This window comes from Eriocheir sinensis, chromosome 48, assembly GCF_024679095.1.
Source record: "Eriocheir sinensis breed Jianghai 21 chromosome 48, ASM2467909v1, whole genome shotgun sequence".
Taxonomy (NCBI): Eukaryota; Metazoa; Arthropoda; class Malacostraca; order Decapoda; family Varunidae; genus Eriocheir; species Eriocheir sinensis.
The window spans coordinates 9,400,506-9,426,598 of NC_066556.1; the positions used below are offsets into that span (position 1 = coordinate 9,400,506).

Sequence of the window (26,093 nt, forward strand, 5' to 3'; positions counted from 1 at the left end):
AATTCCGAGGTATTTACTAAACCTAACCTAACCCACCATAGCTACGAAATAAAATAAAATAAAAAATACACAAAAAAACCGTACAATTAGAATACGACTGAATCCCATAGAGAGAGCATCGCGATCCGTTATTTTTAGGCATTCAACATTCGGGCTTATTAGCTTGTACAAAGATCATAAAGAGTGATGGATTGTATATTTGAGCCTATTTTGCGCCCAGCATGATAAATTGATGGCAACTAATTAAAATCTCAACAATTACCGTGAGTATGTGTGTGTGTGTGTGTGTGTGTGTGTGTGTGTGTGTGTACGCCTTTGTCTATCTGTCTATGTATCTGTCTGTCTGTCTGTCTGTAGCTGTGAGGGCAGAAGGACAGGCTGTGGGGTGGTCAGTCAAGCTTTCACATTCTCAAAGTATCAGTGAATTCCTTCCTATTCTGCATCCGTCACTTATTGAATTCTGCTCTCTCTCTCTCTCTCTCTCTCTCTCTCTCTCTCTCTCTCTCTCTCTCTCTCTCTCTCTCTCTCTCTCTCTCTCTCTCTCTCTCTCTCTCTCTCTCTCTCTCTCTCTCACTGGGTCCAATAATAATGGTAATTTTCCAACACGTTCCGCCGTCTGGCCATCCCTCTTCTCTCTCTTCCCCCCCCCCCCCACCTCGAGTCCCTCCCTTCTCCTTCTCTCTGATAGACACCACTCTTCTCCCTCATGTGCTTCCCTTCCCTCCTGAACTACTATCTCCCTCACTTTCCTCCCTTACGGATGTCCTTTCCCTTCTCTTCATATGTCTCCCTCCCTCCCACTTTTTTCCCTCCTATTATATCTCTATTTCCTCACCTCTAAGTATCTCCTTTTCCATCTTATTCCTTCTCTTCCTCCCGTCCTCCCTTCTCTTATTATGTCTTTTTTCCCTCTTCCCTCTCCCTTTTTGAGTTGCTTCCTTCCTCCTTTATTCCGTTTCCCATCTCCTCTTCCTTCTCTCCAAATATTTCTCCCTCCTTTCCTCCTTTTCTTCTTTCTCCCTTTCCTTTCCTTCTTTTATACCTCCCTTCCCTTTCCTCCAAACATCTCTCCCTTTTTGCGTCGCTTTCCTCCTTCATTCCACTACGTATCTCCTCTTCCTCCCTTAATGTAGTTCTGTCTCCTTTTCCGATTCCCTCCCTTTACTTCTTTTATACCGCCTCTCCCTTACCTCCGAACATCTCTCCCTTTTTGAGTCGTTTTCTTCCTCCATTATTTCGCTACGCATCTCTTCCTTCCTTTTAATTTTTTCTCCTCCCTCTCCAGATTCCCTTTCCTACTTACTTAGCTAATCTTCCTTTCCCCCGAACATCTTCCTTCCTTGTAAGTCGCTTCTTTTCTTCTTTATTCTAATGTTCAAATCGTCTTCCTTACCTTAAAATATTCTCCCTCCTTCCCTTCTTGCATATCTAGTCTCCCTTTCCCCCAAACATCTCCCTTCCTTGTAAGTCGCTTCTTTTCTTCTTTATTCTAATGTTCAAATCGTCTTCCTTACCTTAAAATATTCTCCCTCCTTCCCTTCTTGCATATCTAGTCTCCCTTTCCCCCAAACATCTCCCTTCCTTGTAAGTCGCTTCTATTCTTCTTTATTCCAATGTTCAAATCCTCTTCCTTACCTCAAAATATTCTCCCTCCTTTCCCTTCTTATATTTCTAGTCTCCCTTTCCTCCGAATACCACCCTCCCTCTCTGAATCTCTCCCTCCATTGTGAACGCCTTCTTTTTCATGAATACCTCCCACTTCACATCCCGAGTGTACTACTGTATCTCCCTCTTCTTGGAGTACTTCCCTCCCTTACCACTTCACTCCTTCACCGCTGACAACCCTCCTTCCCCTCTCTCCGTGCGCTCCCCAGTCTCTCCCCCCCTCGCTCCCTTATCCTCCCCCTTCTCCTCTCTCTCTGGTACTCCCTCCCTCTTTCTCTCCATGATCCTATCTAAAGAGAATGCTTTTGACTTGCGGCGTTTTGGTTCCCTTGATTCTGAGGTTTGCCACTGCCTGCCTTCCTCCCTTCCTTCCTCTCTCCCTCCACCTCTAACTCCCTCCCTGTCTCCCCCCCGCAGAAAAGGTGCCGGTGGTGCTGGTGGCGGGCGGCGTGGCGGCCCTCGTCGTGCTGGCCCTCGTGGCCGCCTCCCTCCTGCTCTGTAACAGACGACCCCCGCCTGCCAAAGGTAAAGAAAAACCGCAACTCTTGTTCCCTTTGCCTTTGTTTAGTTGATCTTTTATCCTCTTTTGCAGGGATCTTTTCTCCTCGTTAGAGACGGGAAGATCCGCGAAATCAAAGAGACACAAAGTGACCTAAAGCGTCCCTCCCCACCAAGGTCATGTCGCGGTGACCTCTCACACCCACACAGCGACCTAGGCCTCCCCCTCACCTCCCCGCCGCGGCCCACACACCCACTTTCTCCCTAACCTCGTCCCGCGGTCGTCCGCCGCGGCTCAGCGCTGCGTGACCACTAATGAGTTTTCTCTCCCTTTATTTGCTTTGCAGAGGACACGGTGGTCTAGCCGCCCGGGGCCTCGAGGTGCCAGCACCAGCCAGGGGATGAGGCGGGGGGAGAGGCAGGGGGCGCCTCCCCACAACTGATCCTCGCCGGGCCAGCGCTACCCTGCCGCCGGACAGCCCAACGCTTGCCGCCGCCGCCACTCGTGCACAGCGACGGAATGTACAGCCCCGTGAAGGAATACCTGACATAAGCTGTCAGCGCCTCCTGCTGGAGGACTCTCCGTCTGGAGGGACTCTGACATGGCTGTACGAGTGGTGCGTGCAGCAGGCAGCCTCCCGGCCCGTGGCGGCTGTCAGGCCTGCCGTGCCCCGCTGTTTGCTTCCCGCAGGTGATGCTGGTCCACTAATTGACTCCAGCAGACCCGCCGCAGCCGTCCCGTCCACTCCCTGCTCGCCCCGCCGGCCGCCCCCTCGCCGCCTCTGATCACGTTGCCTCCCCGGCTTGTGGCGGCCGCGACATTAGGGCTGGCGGTCCTACTTGCTGCAGGCCGCCCGCTGGACGCCCGCTGCCCGGCCTGCCTGGTGCTGGTGCCCCCGGCCCTGACCGTGATGAATACTGACCCCTGGTGTATATAGTGTACAGCAGCCCCTCCGTGGCACCCTTGGCTGCCTGGGCCGCCGCGCCGCCCACTGGGCCGGTGTGCCTGCATGCATCGGTCTGGCGTGAGGCCGCCTCGTGCCCAGTGTGAAGATGACTGTGTGCACCAAGGCCACGTGAGAGGGCTGCGTGCACACGTACTTAGAAAGTCGGAGTGCACATGTATATAAGATGGTGGCGTGCACATGTGCACACATCAAGGTGGAGTGCACACGTACATAGGTCGACGCTGCCTCGCTGGAGACTCCTGCTCAGTACCCCCAAGCCCCATGTGTGTCCCCGTGTCCCCGCTGGACCCCGTACGAGTAGGGAGTTGTGTACATACAATCTTTCCTTTGTTATAATAAATAGTGGACTACAGTTGACGACGCGCCCATTATTTTTCCTCCCATCACCCTGTACTGCGAGAGGCGACTCAAAAACTAAGCAGGACTGGCTGTGGCAGGACAAAAGTTTCAGCAGTGTGCAGGAGAGGGAGGGAGGGAGGGAGGGGATAGGGAAAGGATGGGGATTTCCAACAGAAAAGAAAAATGCCACTGAAAGAATGTGGAATAAAAAGGAAATGTTGAAAAGCTGAACTCTGTCCCTTACAGCACACCCAGACATGGTAGGCTACATTCGGTCAATAATCTGATATGACTCAGTTATCCATCTAACTGTTCCATTTTCTTTGAAGGAAGGGAGAGGGTTGCTTATCGCAGACGTAAGGAAACGACAAAGTTATCTCATATTGAAACAGTAGTGTACCATAGTAGTAGTAGTAGTAGTAGTAGTAGTAGTAGCAGTAGCAGTAGTAGTAGTAGTAGTAGTAGTAGTAGTTGCTGGATTGGCACAGTAATAATAAAATCCATAAAATCTATTTCTGCAGCGAGTAAATGAAGTTACCAAACAAAATAATTAAATGATACAACGACAGGGAAGTCAACGGGGCCAACAGATGTAATATTAGTCGTTGTACTGGTGGTGGTGGGATTGGTGGTGAGGGAGAGTGTGGTGGTGGTGGTGGAGATGGTGGTGATGGTAATGGTGGTGGTGGAGGTGGTGGTGGTGGTGGTGGAGATGGTGGTGATACTAATGGTGATGATGAAGGAGGTGGTGGTGGTGGAGATGGTGGTGATGGTAATGGTGGTGGTGGAGGTGGTAGTGGTGGTAGTGGGAGCGACTGTAATAGTGGTGGAGATGGTAGTTTAAGCGGTGGTGACTGTAGTGGTGGTGGTGATAGTGGTAGCAGTGGTGGAAGTAGAAGGGGTGGTGATGGTAGTAGTGGTGGTAATTGTGGTATAGGTGGGAGTGACTGCAGTGGTGGTAGTGGTAGGGGTAGTAGTGGTAGGGGTGGGAGTGCCTGCAGTGGTGGTAGTGGTAGGGGTGGTAGTGGTAGGGGTGGTAGTGGTAGGGGTGGTAGTGGTAGGGGTGGTAGTGATGGTAGTATTACTGGCGGTGGAGTCCCGAGCCAGCCGTCCCCGCGGGCACCGAAAGGGGACAGGAAATGGGGAATGTGAATCAAATTTTGGTGAAGAGGAATTACATCAATTTAATAATTCAGGGAAGGATGGAGGAGCAGGAGAAGGAGGAGGAGGAGGAGAAGTGGAAGGAGGAGGAGGAGGAGGAAAAGGACGAGGAGGTGGAAGACGAAGAGGACGAGGGCGGGAAAGAAGGAGGAGGAGGAGGAAGAGGAGGAGTAGGAGGAGGAGGAGGAGGAGGAGGAGGGGAAGAGGACGAGGAGGTGGAAGACGAAGAGGACGAGGACGGGAAAGAACAACAACAAGAGAAAGATGAAGGAAAGATGATGAAGACTGAAGAACAACCTTTACTGACACTCCTATAACAAAAATACCAAGAAAAACAAAAAACAAGAGAAAGATAATGAAGGAAAGATGATGAACTATGAACCACGACCCCTATAAGTGCTACTCTCCCATCCATCCCTCACTTCAACCTCACCTCCAGCATCCCTTCATCTCACTGTCTTGTCGCGACCCTCCCTCCCCTTCCATGCCCTCACCAGAGTACTGAGAGAAGGGTTTATATGCATGGGTTGAAGATGCCTAGCTCAGTTTAGAGAAAGGGTATGTTGAGAGAGAGCGGTAACTGAAGAAAGGAGCGTAGATAAATGACAAGCTTAGAACAGAACAAGTGAGCATAAAAGATAAAAAATAACTATAAGAGAGAAACTGAAGATATTAGGGAAGAGAAATATATTATAAAGAGATGAAGAAGAGGAACAGGAGAGCGATAACTGAAGAAAGAAGCGTACAGACTTGGCTAGTTTAGGACACGAAACAAAATAGCATAATATACGACTTATCTGAGAGAAACCGAAGATGTTGGAGGAGAGAGCGGTATATTAAGAGATAATGAAGAGGGTTAGTTAAAGAAAAGGGCCCAGATAAATCGACTAGTTTAGAATAGGAGAAACAGAAATGAGTTAATCCGAGAGAAACAGAAGATGAAAGGGAAAAGGAAGGTATATAAAGAGATGACGGGTAGTTGAGAATAAAGGTAGAGATAAATGGTTAGCCTAAAATAAAAGGAATATAGAACAGAAAAGAGTTAATTTGAGGTAAGACAAAATGTACAGATAAAGAAAGTTGGTTAGGAGAAAAAGATGACTAATTAAAGAGTATAGTGAAATGTCTTAATTTAGGGCAAACAAGAGTAAAGAACAGAAGGAAAGAGGAACAAGAACAAGATATACAAGAACAAAAATAAGGCTTAATCCAGATGATGAAACACATAACATAGAACGCATCAAGTCCCATCTCATCCCTTCCCTTCCCTTCCCTTCCCTTCCCTTTCCTTTCCTTTCCTTTCCTTTCCTTTCCTTTCCTTTCCTTTCCTTTCCTTTCCTTTCCTTTCCTTTCCTTTCCTTTCCTTTCCTTTCCTTTCCTTTCCTTTCCTTTCCTTTCCTTTCCTTTCCTTTCCTTTCCCTTTCCTTTCCTTTCCTTTCCTTTCCTTTCCTTTCCTTTCCTTTCCTTTCCTTTCCTTTCCTTTCCTTTCCTTCCTTTCCTTCCCTTCGCTTCCCTTCGCTTCCCTTCCCTTCCTTCCCTTCCCTTCCCTTCCCTTCCCTTCCCTTCCCTTCCCTTCCCTTCCCTTCCCGTCCCTTCCCTTTCCTTTCCTTTCCTTTCCTTTCCTTTCCTTTCCTTTCCTTTCCTTTCCTTTCCTTTCCTTTCCTTTCCTTTCCTTTCCTTTCCTTTCCTTTCCTTTCCTTTCCTTCCCTTCCCTTCCCTTCCCTTTCCTTTCCTTTCCTTTCCTTTCCTTTCCTTTCCTTTCCTTTCCTTTCCTTTCCTTTCCTTTCCTTTCCTTTCCTTTCCCTTCCCTTTCCTTTCCTTTCCCTCCCTTCCTTTCCTTTCCTTTCCTTTCCTTTCCTTTCCTTTCCTTCCCTTCCCTTCCCTTTCCTTTCCTTTCCTTTCCTTCCCTTCCCCTCTCTTCCCATCTACACGGCCCTTCCTGTTCCTGCCACCGCCATCACCACCCAGCCATCCCCTCCCCTCTTCCCCCCTTCCCAGCAGGCCCTTCCTCCCACCCCTCCCCTCAGCCAGGCGAGTCCCATCACAAATAGAAGTGAAATCGTATTATGAAACAATTCTATCAACAACATCACTACAACGTATGTGTTCTGGGATGCTCAAGGCGCCCTGCTGCCACCCCCCCCACCCCACCCCCCACAGGTTCCTCTCCCTCTCTCCTCTCTGTCTCTTCCCTCTCCCTTCCCTCTTCCTCTCTCCTGTCCATTTATCTCTTTGGTCTCCTTTCCCTATTCCTCTCTTCTAACGAATTCTCTTCCCTCGCCCTTCCCATTCCTCACTTTTCAATATTCTCTTCCTCTTTCCTTCTTCCTTTTCTCCTATCCTTTATTTGCTGTTCTAGTCAGTCTCCCCATTCTACTATCTCTTTTCTTCCCTTTCCTTCCTTTATCATTCTCCTCCGTCTCCCTCTCTCCTATCCTCTTATCGTCTTCTCTCTCCTTTCCCATTCCTTTCTTCTCTTCCCTTATATATGTCTGGCTCTCTTTCTCTCTTCTTTCTTGTTCTTCTTCTCTCTTCATTTTTCTCCTTTATATACAACTCACTTTTATCTCTTTCGTCTCCTTTCCCTATTCCTCTCTTCTATCGAATTCTCTCCCCTCTCCCTTCTCATTCCTTACTTTTCAATATTCTCTTCCTCTTTCCTCCTTCCTCCTTTCCTCCTTCCTCTTTCTCCATTTGAGTATCTGCTATTTTCTCTTCCATACCCTCTCCTTATTTCTCTTCTCTTGCTAGTATCTTCGCTTTCATTTATTCTTTTCTCTATCTCTTCTCCTTTTTCCTCTTTCATTCCTTTTCCTAACTTCGCTTCCTCTATCTTCTGCCCTTCTTTATCGTCTTCCCTTCATGTCCTCTTCCCCTTTCCTTCTTTCTCCTCCTTTTCTCCAATTCTCTATTCCCTATTGTAGTTAGCACCCCATTCTTTGATTCCCTCTTTATCTCCTTCCATTATTCTTCTTCCTGCTCTTCTCCTTCCATTCTCTTCCATCTCTCCTCTTTATTGTATCCGTTCTCTGCTTCCTATTCCTACTCTCTTGTACCTTCCTTTTTTTTTCTTATATAATCTCTACCTGTCTATCTATCTTTCTATCTATTTATCTTGTTATCTATCTACCTTTTCTCCATCTTTCCTTCCTCCTCCTCTTCCCACTCCCACTTCAGAGGAACATACGCAATGCATTATTAATTTCCAACCCAGGCTCAACTCTACTCCTCCTCCTCCTCTTCCTCATCTTCCTCCTCCTCCTCCTTCTCCTACAACTCTGAGTAAACTGATCTTCCTATTACGACCTACTGAAGGAGCCGCCCCGCCCCGTCCCGCCCCGCCTTGACCAGCACCCAGCCTCACCCCGCACCTGTCTACACCTGCACCACCTTATGAGTCAGGTAGCACACTGTCTCTACCTGTACCTGCTGACCACGTGCTGAGCTAACATGCGGGGGGCTGCTGAGTTTACTGTGATGGTGGAGGGGGGGGGAGACAGTAGTAGTAGTAGTAGTAGTAGTAGTAGTAGTAGTTGTAGTAGTAGTAGTACTAGTAGGAGGAGGAGGAGGAGGAGGAGGACGAATGGTAGTGGAAGTTGTAGTAATGATAATAGTAGTAGTAGTAGTAGTAGTAGTAGTAGTAGTAGTAATGTGATAAAAAGTTGTACGATTATAGCTACCCATCTTAAATAATATCCAGTTTGTTTCTTTAACTCATCGACAGCTTTGATTTTTCTTTCGGTTTGGTTGAATAATTTTTTTTCGCTATGACCAACATTTCAAAATTCGAATCTTGGCTTATTCTGCGTTTTGAATTACTAACAAATCTACTGATGACTGGATTTTAACGCTGTCACTAATCCCACATCAGTATTCTGGTTGTCATTCTTCAATCATTTATTCCTCCCGGCTAAAAGACAGAGCGACGCCTCGACTCACACATCACGGCCTCCAGGATTTAAACATTTCCTTGAGGGGCGTGACGCGGCGCGAGGCTCCTCAACGTTCATAATCACCGGACGGGGTAATGAGTTGACTTAATTGGCGCCGCCTGGTGTGTCGTCGTCTTAGCTATGATTAATTTTTCACCTTTTCTCACGCGTGGTCCGGCAGGTAAGTGGGTCCTTTCTTTTGCCTTCATTATTAGGGTTTTTAAAGTATACAGAATGAAATAAAAGTAACTAGAAATGCAAGTGTTAGGATTAATTAAGCACGGACGCAAGGGAATGAGGCTCAGATAGTAACCAGATAATTATATAGTTACAACAGTTTAGGGCCTTTTTTTCCGTTTCGTATACTCTCTTATCTTTAAAATATGTCGAGGCCGGTCTGACGTAGGCTCCCGCGGGTCCTTTCCTCCCCTCTGCTCTGCCACACAGTCCCAGCACCTATCTCTTCCTCTCATATGTAAGCTATAGGTAACATATGAGAGGAAAAAATAGGTGTTGGGACTGTGTGGCAGAGCAGAGGGGAGAAATGGACCCGCGGGAGCCAACGCCAAAACGGACTCAACAATTAGGAATTAGTAGTGATGTTAGTAAATTTGCAGATGATACCAAGATCGGTAGAGTAATTGAGTCGGATCAGGACACTAGTATTCTCCAAGGTGAACTCAACAGACTATATGACTGGGCGGATAAATGGCAGATGGAGTTCAATGTAGGGAAGTGCAGTAGTCTGAGTGTAGGTAGGAACAACCCCTCACATAACTATTGCTTAAATGACACTCTCATAAGTAGGTCTGGGTGCGAGGGATTTAGGGGTCTTAGTGAGCTCTGATCTCCGTCCAAGGGCACAATGCATTCAAGCTAGAAATCGAGCTAATAGGGTACTGGGATTTATTTCAAGGAGCGTAAGCAACAGAAGCCCCGAAGTCTTCCTCAAACTATATTTAGCATTAGTTAGACCTCATCTTGACTATGCAGTTCAGTTCTGGTCACCCTACTATAGAATGGATATCAAAATGTTAGAATCGGTGCAGAGGAGGATGACTAAGATGATTCAGGGGTTGAGAAACTTGCCATACGAGGAAAGACTCAAACAGTTAAACTTGCATTCTCTAGAAAGGCGAAGGGTGCGTGGAGACATGATCGAGGTTTATAAATGGATGAAGGGCTTTAATAAGGGAGACATTCATAAGGTTTTGTTGGTAAGAGAACCGGGTAGGACACGAAGTAACGGGTTTAAACTGGATAAATTCAGATTCAACAGGGACATAGGCAAAAATTGGTTTACTAATAGGGTGGTGGATGAGTGGAATAGGCTTAGCAGTCATGTGGTGAGTGCCAATACAATTGTCACATTCAAAAATAGACTAGATAAATTCATGGACAGCGATATTAGGTGGGGTTAGATACACGGGAGCTTAGGGTCAAAGGAGCTGCCTCGTACAGGCCTACCGGCCTCTTGCAGACTCCTGCGTTCTTATGTTCTTATGTTCTTATTTGGTTTCACTATAGCAGGGGGAAAGGGACTAGGGGGAAGAGGAGGGGGGGAGGAGGAGAGGTTAAACAGAAGAGACGCAAGGGAATGAGACTTAAATAGTGAACAGGTACTTGGATAATTGCAATAGTTATAGATTTTTCTTTTCTTTTACTCCCTATAATAACAGCAGGGGGTAAGGGGGAAAGGGGAAGGAAGAGAGTAGAAAGGTAACTAGAAATACAAGTGTCGGGGCTTAAAATAGAGGGAGGGGCAAGGGGGAAGGAGGAGAGCAACAAAATAACTATAAATGTAAGTATTAGGGGCTCGAACACGGAGCAAAAGGAAATATTTAGGTAGTGAACAAGCACTTAAATAATTACAATAGTTTACGGTCTTTTTTCTATGTCTTACTCCTTAAAATAGAGGAAGGGGCAAGGGGGAAGGAGGAGAGCAACAAAATAACTATAAATGTAAGTGATAGGGGCTCGAACACGGAGCAAAAGGAAATGGTTAGGTAGTGAACAGGCACTTAAATAATTACGATAGTTTACGGTCTTTTTTCTATGTCTTACTCCTTAAAATAGAGGAAGGGGCAAGGGGGAAGGAGGAGAACAACAAAATAACTATAAATGTAAGTGTTGGGGGCTCGAACACGGAGCAAAAGGAAATGGTTAGGTAGTGAACAGGCACTTAAATAATTACAATAGTTTACGGTCTTTTTTCAGAGGGGGGAGAAGACTGGTAAAGTAGAAATATAAGTGTTAGGTACTTGAACACGGAGCATAAGGGAATGATTAGGAAGTGATTACCTACTTATACAATGACAATAGTTTGGGGCCTTTTCTTTTTTGCTCCCTTAAAAATAAACAAAGGAGAAAATATTGCCTTACTTAACTAAAAAAAATACTGAATTCGAAAAACTATAAGTGACGTCAGGATCCCATGTGTGTTGTTGTTATTTTGTACGTATCTGGATGCGGTATAGAGGCCGCAAAATAAACAGAAAATTGTCTAAACTATAAACGGATTGAATAGCAGTGCGGGGCAAGGGGGGGAGGGAGGAGGAGGAGAGTGATAAAGTAACAGGAAACGTAAGTGTCAAGGATTAATCACCCAAGGGAATAAAGCTTAGACAGTGAACATGTGCTGATGCTTTTTAAATGTTTCGGCTTTTATGTTAGTTTTTGCTCCTTAAGCTAGCATTAGGGGGCAAGGGAGGAGGGGGCAGAGGGGGTAGAGGGTTTGAGGGTAGCTCGGTGGAGGGTGGCGCCGCGGGAGGCCGGTGGAGAAGGACACAACTAACACCTCTCGCTCTTGTGTGGATCGATGTGGAGACTTCTGTCAACACCTTCACGGCCCCTCCCCTCCCTCCACCTGTCCCCAACCTCCCTCCCTCCTCCTCCTCCTCCTCCTTCTTGGGCACCTGCCGAAGCCAAACATCAAAACCGTGCAAGACAATATAACGTTTCTTAGATCTGAGTTTCAACAGCCAGGTGTGTGTGTGTGTGTGTGTGTGTGTGTGTGTGTGTGTGTGTGTGTGTGTGTGTGTGTGTCGTAAAGTTTTTCTTTCGGTGAAGGTTGTTTGGTGTTTTATTTTGTCATTAATGGTGGGGGGTTTTTTGTGTGTGTTTTGTGTGTGTGTTTGCTTGGTGCGTTGTCGGTCTTGGCTGACACGCCACACGCATCTTCTTTCAAGCGAGAACTCCACTTCTAACCTTTCTTTATCCGGATCCGAGCGAGAACTGACTGGTGCGAAGACAAAATGTAAAAGGAGAAACTGAACCAAATCGTTAATTATAAAATACCACGCATACCAAACTTCGACAGAGCAGAACCATCACCCTGGGAATAGAACTGTTCTTAAAAAAAACAAATCACAAACCTGAAAGCTGAAGAAGAAAAACAAAACTCACGACAGCATTCAGGAGCAGCAGAAGCATAGCCTTTACCGCGACATTTGTGTCACTTTGGGCCGAAGTTACCTCGCACAAATACCTGGCTGTGTGTGTCAGAGGCAGACAGACAAGCTAACCGCAGCCTGCCACTCGGGCGAGACATGTTGGACTTGGGCGCTCTCAAACTTTTCGAGGCTTCCAGATTCAGCTGTCAATTCCTACTCAGTCAGTCTCCTTTCCTCCCTCCTTTCTCCCTGCTTGAAGATTAAACAGCGAGGATCCTTAAAAGGTCGTATATATATTTTATGCTTCTTAAAACACCGTAAGTTAGAGAAAAATGTTATAACTAAAAGATATTAAAGTTAGAGAAAAAGAGAAAAAAAAGAAAAGAAAAAGTTTAATCTCCCCCCTAAAGTATGCTTACTAACAGGTCTTAAGGTTAAAGAGAAAAAGAGAAAAGAGAAAGATAAAAAGTTCAAACTCCAAAAAACTGTGCTTGTTGAAAGATACTAGAGTTAGAGAAAAAGAGAGAAAAAAAAAAGAGAAACAGTATAACCTACCCCCAAAGTATGCTTACTAACAGGTCTTAAGGTAAACAAAAAGAGAAAAGAGAGAGATAAAAAGTTTAACCTCCAAAAAACTGTGCTTACTAAAATGTCTTAAAGTTAGAGAATAAGAGAAAAGAGAAAAAGAAACAGTTTAACCTCCCCCAAAAATATGCTTACTAAAAGGTCTTAAGGTTAGAGAAAAAGATAAAAAGAGAAACAGTTTAACCTCCCACAAAACTATAAAGAAAACAAATCAGCACAATAAATTCTTGACTCGCGACATATGGTTCAAAATACCAAAGCAGAACAAACAATTCTATCACCCTGTTTTATTTATATATTTTCTTTCTATTCCGAGCCTTAACCCATATATTTTTTACTTAAGACATATGATTCAAAATACGCAAATCATAAACAATTCTATCACACTTTTTTTTCCCTTCTATTCCGAGCCTTAACCCATATATTCTTGACTTACGACATATGACTCAAAACACGCAAATCATAACAAACAATTCAATCACACTGGTTTTTTTTATATTTCCCTTTTATTTTGAGGCTTTAACTCCTATATTCCTGATGTAAGATACACGATTCACAACAAGAAAATCATAACATATCACAGTTTCTGACATTTCGCTATTTATTTCGAGGCTTAACTTCTATATTCCTGATCAAGGGTATACGATTCCAAACAATGCGACAGAGATGAGCACAGAGGCCACGCGTAGCTAGTGTATGCTCTCATTATCACCTTATTCAAAACACGGGAATCATAATAAAAGGCAATTCCATCACATTTCCATTTCCATTTCGAGGCTCAACCCATATATTCTCGACCTCCGATGTACGATTCACAGCACGGAAATCATAAGAGCCAATTCCATCACTCTCATATTTCGCTTCTATTCCGAGGCTGGAGTGTCCCATGTTGGAAGGCGGAGAGGCGGAGACGAGAGGAGAGAGGCGGAGAGGAGAGGAGAGAGGCGGGACGGAGAGAAATCGCCTAGGTGATACATAATAAGCGGAGGAGGGGGAGGTAAAAAGTGCGATTGCAACACGCGCCTGGCTGCCCTGCTTTGTGGGTCTGCATGCTGCCTGCACTGCGGCGGGAGGCTGCTGGGGAAACCTGGGGAAGGCCGAGGACGAGCGACAAACAGAAAGCATGACGGGGAAGAAATGGCGAAACGAAGATACGAAAACCTGGTAAAGGAATTGAAGTTGAGCGACAAACAAGATGAAGGAAAGATGGACGAGAGGATGAAGGCCAGGACTAGTGATAAATAGATAGATGAAGCGATAAATAGATAGAGCGATAGAAAGGATGCAGGGGAGGATATAGTGAAAGATAAGGGATAGATAAACTGGTAAAGGAAGCTGGGTGACTAACAGGGTGGATGAAGGATGGAAGAGAGGGTAAAGGGCGGAAGACGAGCGATAAGAAGAAAGGATGACAGGGAAGAAATAGTCAGACGAGGAATAGAAAGTCTGGTAAAAAGGAGGAAGATGCGTGAGAAACAGAAAGATGAAGGCCAAAAGTGATGAGGAATATAGAATGATGAAGAATGATGAAGAATGATGAAGAATGTAAGATGAAACGGGGAAAAAACTTGAAGGAGGAGGTGTATGGATGACAAGCATGACGGCTGAAGGTTGGATGACGATGAGGATATGAGGAAGAACGTATAGACAGGAAAGGAAACCGGAGTAAAGCAAAAGAACGGATGAAGGTTGGAGGAGAGGATGAAAGACGAAAAATGTAAAAACCCGGTGAAGAAAAAAGACCGAGCCGTATTATGAATGAATGAAGGATGGACGTAACAATGAAGGAAGGACTTACAGTGGATGATAAACAGAAGAACTAAGGAATAAGGAAGTGAAGTGAACAGAGGGAGAAAGAATGTTAAGGACGAGAAAATGAAAGTGAGATAAAATACACGAAAAATTAAGAACTAAAGATGAATAACGAAGAAAAATAAGGGTGCTGTTTTGGTATGTTATCTACCATGTGTTTTCTGTTTTGGTGTGTTATCTACCATCAAGTAGAGTAGTTTAAAACGAATTTATTCGTCAACGGCTGTAAGATTCGGGATGTTGAGAAGGAAGAGAAAGACCAATTCAAGGATCTGGCACAGAGTGAGCTTAGAATTCAGTTTTCCATTGACATCGGTGAAGTGAAAGAAACGATTACCTGGCGAATGGAACGATACTGCTGACAACCTTTCCTGCGGCACCGCAACATTAGGGCCATCTCTCCATTCCTTTTCCTCTTGTTAACTTTTATCATGTCTCCACCACAGTAACTACATGGGGCTTGAAATGTGAAAGTTACATGCTAACTGCGTAATTGCACAGCTAATTAGGCTAACACGGTATCTGCACAGTTTATTCACAGTATCATTTGCAGCATCAAGAAGGTGGTTTTGCCGTAGAAAGGCAACTGCGACTTCCTTTGAAGGCACTATGTTGCAGTAAAATTCACGAGTAGGACGCATATCTGTGCACTTGTCGACGGACGGAGAGTCACAGAGCATTGACATAATCGTGAAGTGAAACGAATCATGATTCGTTGCTGATTTAGCAAGGTAGATAACACTCCAAAACAGACGCGTACCAGGTAGGCAAAAATAACGAGGAGTAAATGACGAGTAAATGAAGATGAGATAAAATACACGAAAAATGAATAACTACAGATGAATAACGAAGAAAAATAGAGGAGGGAAAAGCCTGGCCACAAAAGGGGGAAGACTTAAATATAGCTCTCGCCTTGAGGAGCGCCGCCGAAGAGGGATGTGCATTAGCCTCATAATTGGCTCGTTCGTCATTATTACCTTGTCTTCGTCTTCATTAATTACCCCGCTCACGGCCACGGCTTCCTGGCTCACGGAAAGCGCTGAGAAGAGAAAGACCAAAAAGACAGTACAAAGTTGAAGCTACTCGACAAAATTTGATATAGAAAACAGACCATCACCAACATAATTAATCTGAGCGTGCCAAATTAAATCAAACTAACAACCTATCGTATCCTAATGTAGCCTGCCAAATGTTGTTGTTGTTTTTTCGCCCCTTCAACTCACCCAGTTTTCACATTTCATCTCAGGCCTGTAATTTTGGCTGATTTTGGGGGGGGGCTAGAGGCAGCCTTGCCAAATTATCGTACACACAGTATTGCATTTTCGTAGTTTCTGACTGATATCTATAGCAAAACAAACAAACAAACATCAATAAATAACAGTTTTAACGCTAACGTTAATATTCTTTCGTTATTTGTGTAGGTACGAGAGTCTGAGTCTAAAAAATGATAAATACAATGTGGTGAGTACGATAATCTGGCAACGCTGGCTAGAGGGCATCATACGCATCTCTCTCTCTCTCTCTCTCTCTCTCTCTCTCTCTCTCTCTCTCTAAAGACGTAAAATCATAAAACCATGAAAAAAACGAACAAAAGCGTTAATACGAGGAGGATCAAAGAGGCGGTAAGGCCGAAACTACTCAAAATAACTCATCTAAAAAAAAATCTCCCCAACATAAAGACGTAAAACCTGTATAGATATTACCTTTAAAAACGAACAAAGGCGTTAATAAGAGGACAAAACAAAAGAAGGTATATAGTTGAATCTCCTCAAAATAAAAGTTTATCTCGAAAACAAAGCATCGCCAGCATGTAAGAAAGTAAGAACTGCATAGATCTGACTATGAAAAAAAAACAAAAAAAAAACGAGCATTAGCTTTCTGTAGATAGACGAAGAGTAATTATAAAATAGACATAAGAGGACCAAAAAATACGGTATAAAATTGAAAATACACGAAATAAACATTCTAGAAACTTAAGTCTCCCCTACAAAAAAATAACAAAAACTACAAATATTTAACCATAAAAAAAAAACATTGGCAACCCTTCCGCAAGTTTACTTACAAAACACAGCAAACATTCATAATCACCCTTAAAAGGAAAAGAAAAAGGAGGAAAGGAGGAAAAAAGAAAGGCAAGAATTAAAGGAAAAGATAAAGAGGATGAGAAAGAAATGAAACATAAAAAAAGGAGATAAAGACGTATAAAAAATGAAGAGCATTAAGCGGACCATTCACGCAGTACCATTAATCTCTTCACTGCAGCGTTAATAGCCTTCCTAGTCGGTGTATGACGTCTCCCTCCCATCCCGTCTTAATTAAGGGTTATAAGCAAGGCTAATCTCCACCCTAAGCCGGTATTATTGAACGTATCCTATCACCTCAGTTCTCCTATCTTACAGCCTCTCGTAGAAGTTGCTGGACTTTTCACGGACTGTTTTGTGCTTCTGGTGATGGTTTAATTTACCCGACTTCTGCACCACGAACGGAAAAACCACCCATGAAAACTCTGTTAATTTGATCTGTGGCACTGGAGAATAGTCGTGATGGGAGCCTGATACGTATAAGAATATGAATGAACCTTGTTTGACCCTTCCCTCGCTCTATTCCTTAACCCCGTCGGATTCAACTCAAAACACAACTCACCACAGTACAAGAAAGCGACATTTACCTTGCGGGCAGTGAAGCTCGGCGGTGACCATTGTAGTGATGGTGGTGGTGGCGCTGGCGGGCGGGGACACAGTAAGGGGTCAGTGGGTGGGGTCAGCTCGCCCCGCCCAGCCCTGTGTCAATGTGTGGCTCGAGGACTAAAGCACTTGGGAGCCGCCCCTCAGTGTCTGCCCGCACGCAATGTCGTATGTTGAAAATATCAATTAATAGATACACAGACAAATAATGATAATAGAAATAAATGAATAATCAGATTATAGCAACTAACAACTACCAGGGACTATGTAGAGATAAAACAGAGGAGTCACCCAACAGTATAATCAGCCATAAACTACCGTACTTGTTCACTCGCCTCGTGGCCCTCAGCACCCTGCCATTGTTATCCCGTGAACGACCATCCTCTCCATCTCCCCCACCGGCCTCACACACACAATAGGCTTATGACTATTAAAAATAAACCACCACCTCAGTGACTGCCAGATGTCAGCGGGGAACTACTCGTCTGGTAGTGCTTCGGTTCGCGAGTCGGCGAATCGCGACTCGGTTCATGATTAAGCAGGCGAGGCAATGTCTTTTTTGCCGGTGGTTGTATATTTAGAGCTCTCACAACCACCCAATCTTCCCTACCGGACCTGTCTATGCGCATCAAGCTGGTATCTTATCCACTCTCGTGCCTCGGTGTGACACTTTATGAAAAAATGGTTATCAACGGCACTAAGCTTATCCTGATGGGACTTGTAAACTATATAACATGGTGCTTGAGAGTCCATCTCCATGTAACGAAAAAAAATAATGCCCTCTATTTAGCACAACCCACTCTTATTTTGTACATTCATTTAATCTGTGAAACGGCTGATATAACTTAACCACAATAATATACCAATGATGCCACGTGCCTTAACTATGTCGATTCGATCATGAGGACTTACTACCATTAACCCGTCCGCTGCGATTGGCACGAGTTTCTCCTTCCCTGGTAGCCTCGTAACATATAGTCCCAGGTCTTTCTCTGCCTCTCTGGTGGATAGTGGAGTGTTTCCCATGTGGTATTGGTATGCTGGATTTCCCCTCCAAAGGTGCATGACTTTACATTTCTCTTCATTGAATTGTAGCAGCCACTTTTTGTTCCATTCCTGTAGCTTGGTGATGTCTTCTTGTAGGAAACCCGCAGTCAAGGGGTTAAATAATCCTCCTATGATGACTTTAATACTTTCCACGTAAACCTAATCAGCCTCCTCACGCCTCTCTTTACTCATACCAAGAAAGAACTCCACGATTAACAACACAGGCCGAGGATTGATTACATGATTACGTTACCGGTGAAGACGAAAAAAAGTAATTATCTGATCTGATGTGAGAAGCCTTACCCACAGCCAATACCTGAACAAAGTAGCTAATGATCGATAGTAATAGTCTGTTTTGTGTGCTTGGGAAGGACGGCGGGAAGAGGATTTACATAGATTTACATAGAAAATCAGACGGGGTAAGCTTGGTAGGTGTGACGTGGAGAAAACCTGGTGGGGGAGAATGAATGACAAAGATGACGGATGGAGGATGGGAAAATAATGAAGAACGAAGAGATGGAGCCCTGATGAAACAAAGAGGGCAGAAATTAAAGTGGAGATAATATTGGATGAAAAATGAAAAAAAAAAAAAAAACGGGTGAAAAAGAAAGTTCATACCCCAAGGATGAAACGTAATGCAGGAAGACGTAAGCTTACCTAATGATAAATCTGATAATGACCTACGTTGAGAGATAGATAGATAGAGAGAGAGAGAGAGAGAAAGGCAGGTGGAACAGGTGAACTTGACGGGCGAGTTGCCAGACGTCGCCAGCTGAGTCTCGCCCCTTCCCTCATGACCCAGCAATTACCTATGATTTACCTTGTTACAGCCGCCCATCGTGAGCTCGGCGGGTGCTTGAGGTGATGAGGAGGAGTGTGTCTCTGTCTCCCGCCGCCCCACAGCTTCGTCAGTGCTTGCGGAGGTCACGAAGACAAGCACCTGGACACGAGCACTCAGTCACACACACCCCGCGGCAATTCGGCTAACCTCACACCAGCGTTGCCAAATTATCGTATTTATCGCATTGCATTTTCGTAGTTTCTGACCAATAACTATAGCAAAACCAAACAAATAAACATCAGTGGATAGGAGTTTTAACGCTAACTTCAATTTTCTATCGTTATTGATAATCTGGCCTCACACTGGTCCACCTGACCGCTACTTTTGAATTCTGATGTATTTTTACGTAAGATTTGGCGTTTTCGATGAGTTTGAGTGTTCATTGCCAGGGAAAATTAACGGATAAGGGTTTTGTCTTGTAATATAAAGAAAATATGAAGGAAAATCATCATGTATAATTAAGCGGTAAAGTTCCCCGCATTAGAAAGAGGTGACGAAGCCAACACCTTCTCACCTTTTCTTTTGATGTTCTCGTTTTGCCCTCTCTCTGAATAGGATTTGTGACTTATAAATTACCAGAGAACTTGAGATTATATAAAATTGCCTCTATTGCCTAAAAACGTGTCCTTATTATGCTTTTTTTCACAACAAAGGAGGCAGCTCAAGGGCACAAAAAAAAGGAAACAATAATAAAAAAAAAGTCCACTACTCGCTGCTCCTTAAAAGAATCAAAAGAGGTGGCCGAAAGAGGGGTCAATTTCGGGAGAGGTGTCCTGATACACTTTACTGTGAAACATTAGCTAGAATATTTTAATAGAGTAAGAGGAGGCTATTGGATCCACTCATTCGTCTTTTCGTCACATCAAACACGTCTGTAAGGAATAATAACCCCTGCTAAGGCCACTGGAGAAGACTGACAGTGGAGGAGATTAACCCGGTAGCAGCGACAGGCCAAATTTGTGGCTTTACCGTGTAGCAGCGACAGGCCAAATTTGTGGCTTTACCGTGTAGCAGCGACGGGCCAAATTTGTGGCTTTACCGTGTAGCAGCGACGGGCCAAATTTGTGGCTTTACCGTGTAGCAGCGACAGGCCAAATTTGTGGCTTTACCGTGTAGCAGCGACGGGCCACATTTGTGGCTTTACCGTGTAGCAGCGACAGGCCAAATTTGTGGCTTTACCGTGTAGCAGCGACGGGCTAAATTTGTGCCATGATATAAACCCCCCAAAATAGATGAAGCATAAACTGATCACAAATGCTTTGATATATATTATGAAATGGTTTGTGTGTGATGATTTTTTTCTCATTTTTCTCGCTTAGAGGGACTATTAATAAACATGATCCCTGCTGCTACCGGGTTAACAAACATACTGTAAGACTAAGAGGAAAAGATTATTAGGTCCACTTATTCATCATATCATCAGGTCACACAAAGTCTCAAAGGCATAATGACGCAGGTATAGTAAAACATAACAGCCTTTTTAGTGTAGAGTGAGATGGTACAGTGTCTCCCACCGCGTCTCAAGGATCAATAAAACACCGGGTCAGGAGTTTGACTTATGATTCATGAATTGTTTAAAATGGCGACAATAATTGCATCACTTATATACAAAGCGGTAATCTGTGCAATAAAAATCTTTGTCTATGTTACAAATCAGTATAAAATGAAAATAGTCCTCTTCCTGACATCACATGAACTAGTACAGAGTCGAGGCGGCCTGCCGGTGCTGCCCCAACGAGACGAGTCGCCGAGGCCAAGGACGAACCAGGAAAAACACATGAAGCAAAAAATGAAAAAGAAAATTCAAAGACCTCAAGAAAGAAAAAGAGAAAGAAATCACGGACGAAGGAATACCAAAGACCAGTGATGAACAAGGAAAACTGAGGAAGAAAATAAACATGTCAGTATTCAGTTTCTAGAACAGGAGTTCCCAATCCGTGGGTCGCGATCCCTTGGGGAGGGTCGCCAGAAAGAAACGGCTTGGGACATTAATTTTCATAGCTTATCGTTTTGAGATTGTGTTCTGTGCTGTTATTCAGCTGGTGTTGTGTGCTGCGGCAGGTGTGTGTTGAGAAGGAACATCAGGGTATCTTTTGGGGTATGTGAGGGATGGTTAAGGGTGAAAATTAGTGTATTAAAAATGTGTAAAATAAACTACTGATGTCGGGGCGTCGCATGGGTTTGAAGACTTTGGGAAGAGGGTCGCGAGTGCTAGAACATTGGGAACCACTGTTCAAGAAGAACGAAGAGATGTGACACCAAAGTATTTTTAATAGATAACCTAAAGTCCTTTAAGGATTAGTCATGACACATACAATAATGATAATAATAATAATAATAATAATAATAATAATAATAATAATAATAATAATAATAATAATAATAATAATACATCATGGTTTGTGTTACCTTTGCTTCTAAAATCTTCTATACAACGTATTGTCGGCGAACTCGTCTCTGAGAATTAATTAAAAAATGGTTGTTTGGTGGTTTGGTTGGGGATGAGAACGACGGCGGGAGGAGGTAGAGCTGCACTAACGGGAGGAGGAGGAGGGGGATCAAGAGGGAGGAGGAGGAGGTGGAGGTGGTGGAACAGGAGGAGGAGGAGGAGGGGGAAGATCAAGAGGGAGGAGGAGGAGATGGAGGTGGTGGAGGAGGAGGAGGAGGAGGAGGGGGAAGATCAAGAGGGAGGAGGAGGAGGAGGAGGATGGGGAGGTTGGCATTAACGTCAAAATACTGCATGAGGTTAGAGGTGTAAAATAGCGCTTATATACTGTACTCCATAATGAGGGTAGGCTCGCCAATTAGTACGCACCCTTCCAACATGTAGTGATCGTAATCAACGGGGAAATCAATCAGTGGAGGTAAACGCCCCCCCGGCAAATGGAACTACTCTGAAAACTTGCGCTCAGGTGAAGGTGAACTGTTTGATGACCTGTAAAATGAACCATAATTAAATTTTTGCTCAGTTTTTCGGAATAGTTTTTTTCCCCTCAATGGTGAGTACTATTTGGAATCCTGCGTACGAACTGGCGAACTGACCCTGTACTGATATGTCGTGTCGCGTGTCACACCCCTGCAGCCTCCACGTCGCCGCTCACCGCCCCTGCTCCCTTCCCATCGCCTCCCTAACTCCTAACAACCCGTCACGAGGAGGCGGGTCGTACTCTGCCACCTGATGTCCCCTGCCTTATGTCCCTTTCTGTGTCCGCATACTGTCCCTCTGTGTCCCGGGAGGAGGTGGTGCCAGATACGCCGAATGTAGGTTATTGAATTTTGATGTGTTTAGGTTTTGTTAGTGTTTCCTCCCTCCCTCCTTTCTTTACTTTCATTTCTTTATCATCCTTCACTTCCCTTCTCCTCCCTCCCTCCTACCGCCCTCCCCCACCCAACTACATAATTCTACGCACTTTCCCTTCTCTGTTCCATTCTTCCTTGAACCATACTTATCACTGCCTCACTCCTCCCTTCCATTTCTTTCACACACATTTCTCCATTGCACCTTCCCCTTCCCTTCCCATTCCTCCATCCCTTCACTTCCTTCCTTCCTTTTCTTTCCCAAAGCATCCCTTCACTCCCTTCCTTCCTTTTCTTTCCCAAAACATCCCTTCACTCCCTTCCTTCCTTTTCTTTCCCAAAACATCCCTTCACTCCCTTTCTTCCTTTTCTTTCCCAAAACATCCCTTCACTCCCTTTCCTTTTCTTTCCCAAAACATACGGTTCCCCCACATCCCTCCACCAGCCCTTCCTATTCCTCCTGCCCCTTCCCAGCCTAACATGACCTTGCATAAGCTTACCGGCCTCTTGCAGACCATGTTCTTATGATAAGGGGGGCGTGTGATGGGGAGGAGGGGGAGGCGGGGAGACCCAAAAGGCGACACACGACACGTCCTAAACACACTTAACGTTAGCCGGAACGAAAAGAGAGAAACATTGTATTCTACTGATACATAAAAATAGAAAATTAATCTTCGCGTATCATGGTCTATGTACAAGAGGAATGCTCCTATCTAGTCCTCGTGTAGGATTGATTAGATTATTATTATTATTACGGTATATATATGAAGAGAACGAAAAGGGAGACGCCGGCAGAAGGGCAGGAGGTCAGACCAACGTAAAAATATGCGATCGAGACCCGGAGTAGAAAGATTTAGGGACTGACTGCATTCTTCGGTCCAGAGTCTGTGAACAGGTAGTAAAGTGATAGGTCTCTCTCTCTCTCTCTCTCTCTCTCTCTCTCTCTCTCTCTCTCTCTAAGATGAATGATGAGGTTCGTGGAAGGATATGTAGGAGGTTATGCAGCGTCCAGCATCCTATAGGATACACACTACTGGTGCCAAGGATATGTTTTGTAGAGTGATATGTTATGTTGGTTGGCGTAACGGAGAGGAAGGACTTACGGGAGATACTTACTTATATATATTTATGTTTGTATAGTGACGGAATGCATTAACCGTCCGAAAGCTTGCTAAATAGGAGCAAAAGAATTACATACAATGGTAAAAATGATAATAATAATAATAATAATAATAATAATGATAATAATAGTCTGTACTCTATAGTTTTAGCGCCTTTTTAAAACCTATCCCCTGAAATATGTTCTTTTTGTTATATTCTGAACAACTACTTAACTACGAACGTGAGAAATATATCCAAGAAAGATTTTTTCCATATATTATTTCGCCTATATATTTTTTTCTGGTCCTAGCAAACCAGCGCGAGTGTTTGAGGGCTTCCTCAGAATCCCTCCTGCGGCTCGCGTGGTCTCTCTTTTTTTATATTATTTTTTTCCTGTAGAGGCGCTGTGAAGGGAACCCGATCGCCCGACACAACAAGAGGTCTCGACGCCAAAAAAGGGAACTTAACATTATCGTCTTTGTCCCTCCCACAACAAACATCATTAATCAAAGACGACTTAATCAAGAAAAAAAAGTTCCATTCACCGGTAAAATTTTTCATCCTCCCAATCCATCATTATTTTGTTCCGACTGTGACCAAGACGTGACTTCAAAAAGGGGAAAGAGATGAGATTAAACCAACTCTCTTTCTCTCTTACTTTCTTTCTTTTTTTTCATCTCTAATCTCTCACTTTTTTCCTTTTCTTTCTTATTTTAACTATCTCTCGCTCTCTTTTACTCTCTCTCCTCTGCGTCAAGACATCGCGGTGAGGTGAGGTGAGGTGAGGTGAGGAGCGACACAACTCAGCCTGTCAACAAACCAAACAACCGCCTCATCAGCAGCGACGGGAGTGGATACATGACACATTCTTCACCTCGAGTGGCTGTTGTTGAAGGACAAACTGCCACGCCAGCTCACCACACTGAACACTTCTTGTCTGGGTTCATCCTACTCCCGACGGGGCAGTTGTAGGACCTGGCAAAGTCCTGCGAGTTCGACAGTGGCCCAAGGACGCGGATTGGCCCTAGGGAGTGCACAGAGGAGCGGATCTTGGAGAGGGCGTCTTCCGGCCTCATTGTTCCGCACCAGATCCTCGCATAGTTGAGGAAGAAGAGCTGGTCATGGGTGAGGTCGATGCCGGGTAGCAGCTTCTCCTCCCCGTTCCTCTCCACCCACTGCCGGTAAGCCTGTGAGGGGTTAGGATGAGGTTGAAGGCTTTACTCCACTTCACTCATATTAACAATGAAATAATCCTGCTCAAGTTAAGCCAGCATCTGCAAAAATTATTAATTTCTTCCCAGCATCCACAAGTCACATGCATTCTGAGTTGAAAGGAGATGTACACAGCTTGCTCGTGGATTGGCCAATGATAAATACTTAGTAAGGAAGAGGTTTGGGGTTGTTTTCAATGTTTAAATGGACAGAATTAAGAGACCTTTATAGTAGACCTATTTTTTGAACAAGACCAAGACAATAAGGAAGTGAAACACACAACAGCCTTATGAACACCAACAGAAAAGACACCACAGAAGAAGGCTGTTATGAAGCTCAACTCTCCGCCCTTATTGGGATGGAATGAAGAAGATGGCCGAGACTCTGGCAAGGCACTAATTTATTTATTGATTGATTGATTAATTGATTGGCATATCCAGTCATGGGGCTGGACAGAGAATGGGATGGCTTAGTATGAAGGATTTGGTGGTAGGACTGAATGGGATGGTTAGTGGATAGGATGACATAGTATAAAGGATTTGGTGATAGGACTGAGTGGGATGGTTAGTGGATAGGATGACATAGTATAAAGGATTTGGTGGTAAGATTGAGTGGGATGGTTAGTGGATAGGATGACATAGTATTAAGGATTTGGTGGTAGGACTGAGTGGGATGGTTAGTGGATAGGATGACATAGTATAAGGATGACATAGTATAAAGGGACTTGGTGGTAGGATTGAGTGGCATGGTTAGTGGATAGGATGACATAGTATTAAGGACTTGGTGGTAGGATTGAGTGGGATGGTTAGTGGATAGGATGACATAGTATAAAGGACTTGGTGGTAGGATTGAGTGGCATGGTTAGTGGATAGGATGACATAGTATAAAGGACTTGGTGGTAGGATTGAGTGGCATGGTTAGTGGATAGGATGACATAGTATAAAGGACTTGGTGGTAGGATTGAGTGGCATGGTTAGTGGATAGGATGACATAGTATTAAGGACTTGGTGGTAGGATTGAGTGGGATGGTTAGTCGATAGGATGACATAGTATAAAGGATTTGGTGGTATGACTGAGTGGCATGGTTAGTGGAAAGGATAGTATGAAGGAGTTAGTGTTAGGTTTTAGGAAGAGGATCAAGTACCATGGTCAAGGCTCTCCCTTGACCCTCCACTCACCCTGTATGCCTGCTTGATTCCACCATTGTCTGCTATGTTTTCTCCCTGTGTCATCCTGCCATTGATGAACTGGTTCACCTGGTCCACCTTGTAGCCGGAGTACTGATCAATGATGCACTGTGCTCGTTCCCTGTGAATGGAGAGGGACCTTAGTGTGTGTGTGGAGGATGTGGTACAATGGTATAATTAAATAAACTATTATAAACTAGGGTCTCATTTCTCTTCTATTTTCTTGAAACCTACACATTTTAAAAGGGAAGAATGGCAAGCGTTATCCTCTGAATATTTTTCTCATGTCTTACTTTTTTAGAGTCAGCATGGACTAGGAAGGAAGTAATTCAGCACATTATTTTATTCAATATCAGGAACCACTAATGAAGA

General features: G+C 44.4%; 2 protein-coding genes across 4 annotated transcripts in view; one reads left to right on the forward strand and one right to left on the reverse strand.

Moving 5' to 3' along the window:
* The window catches only part of LOC126981568 (irregular chiasm C-roughest protein-like), an 86,155-nt gene extending 82,672 nt beyond the window's left edge, over nt 1–3,483 (forward strand). For both annotated transcript variants that reach the window (XM_050832966.1, XM_050832967.1), the window contains exons 10-11: nt 2,083–2,190; nt 2,511–3,483. In XM_050832966.1, coding sequence (XP_050688923.1) covers nt 2,083–2,190; nt 2,511–2,527 — 125 coding nt within the window. In that variant the 3' untranslated portion in view covers nt 2,528–3,483. The remainder of the gene's footprint in view (nt 1–2,082; nt 2,191–2,510) is intronic.
* A 16,984-nt stretch (nt 3,484–20,467) lies between these two features.
* Nucleotides 20,468–26,093, reverse strand: part of LOC126981569 (neprilysin-1-like) — a 34,164-nt gene continuing 28,538 nt past the window's right edge. The window contains exons 12-14 of one of the 2 annotated variants that reach the window (XR_007733993.1): nt 25,713–25,842; nt 22,643–24,509; nt 20,468–22,607 (exon numbers count right to left, since the gene is read on the reverse strand). Coding sequence is in view for 1 of the 2 variants with exons in the window: in XM_050832968.1 (XP_050688925.1) it covers nt 24,237–24,509; nt 25,713–25,842 (403 nt within the window). In the remaining variant the exon portion in view is untranslated. Of the gene's footprint in view, nt 24,510–25,712; nt 25,843–26,093 lie in introns of both variants that reach the window. The other variant, XM_050832968.1, reaches the window with a different exon arrangement.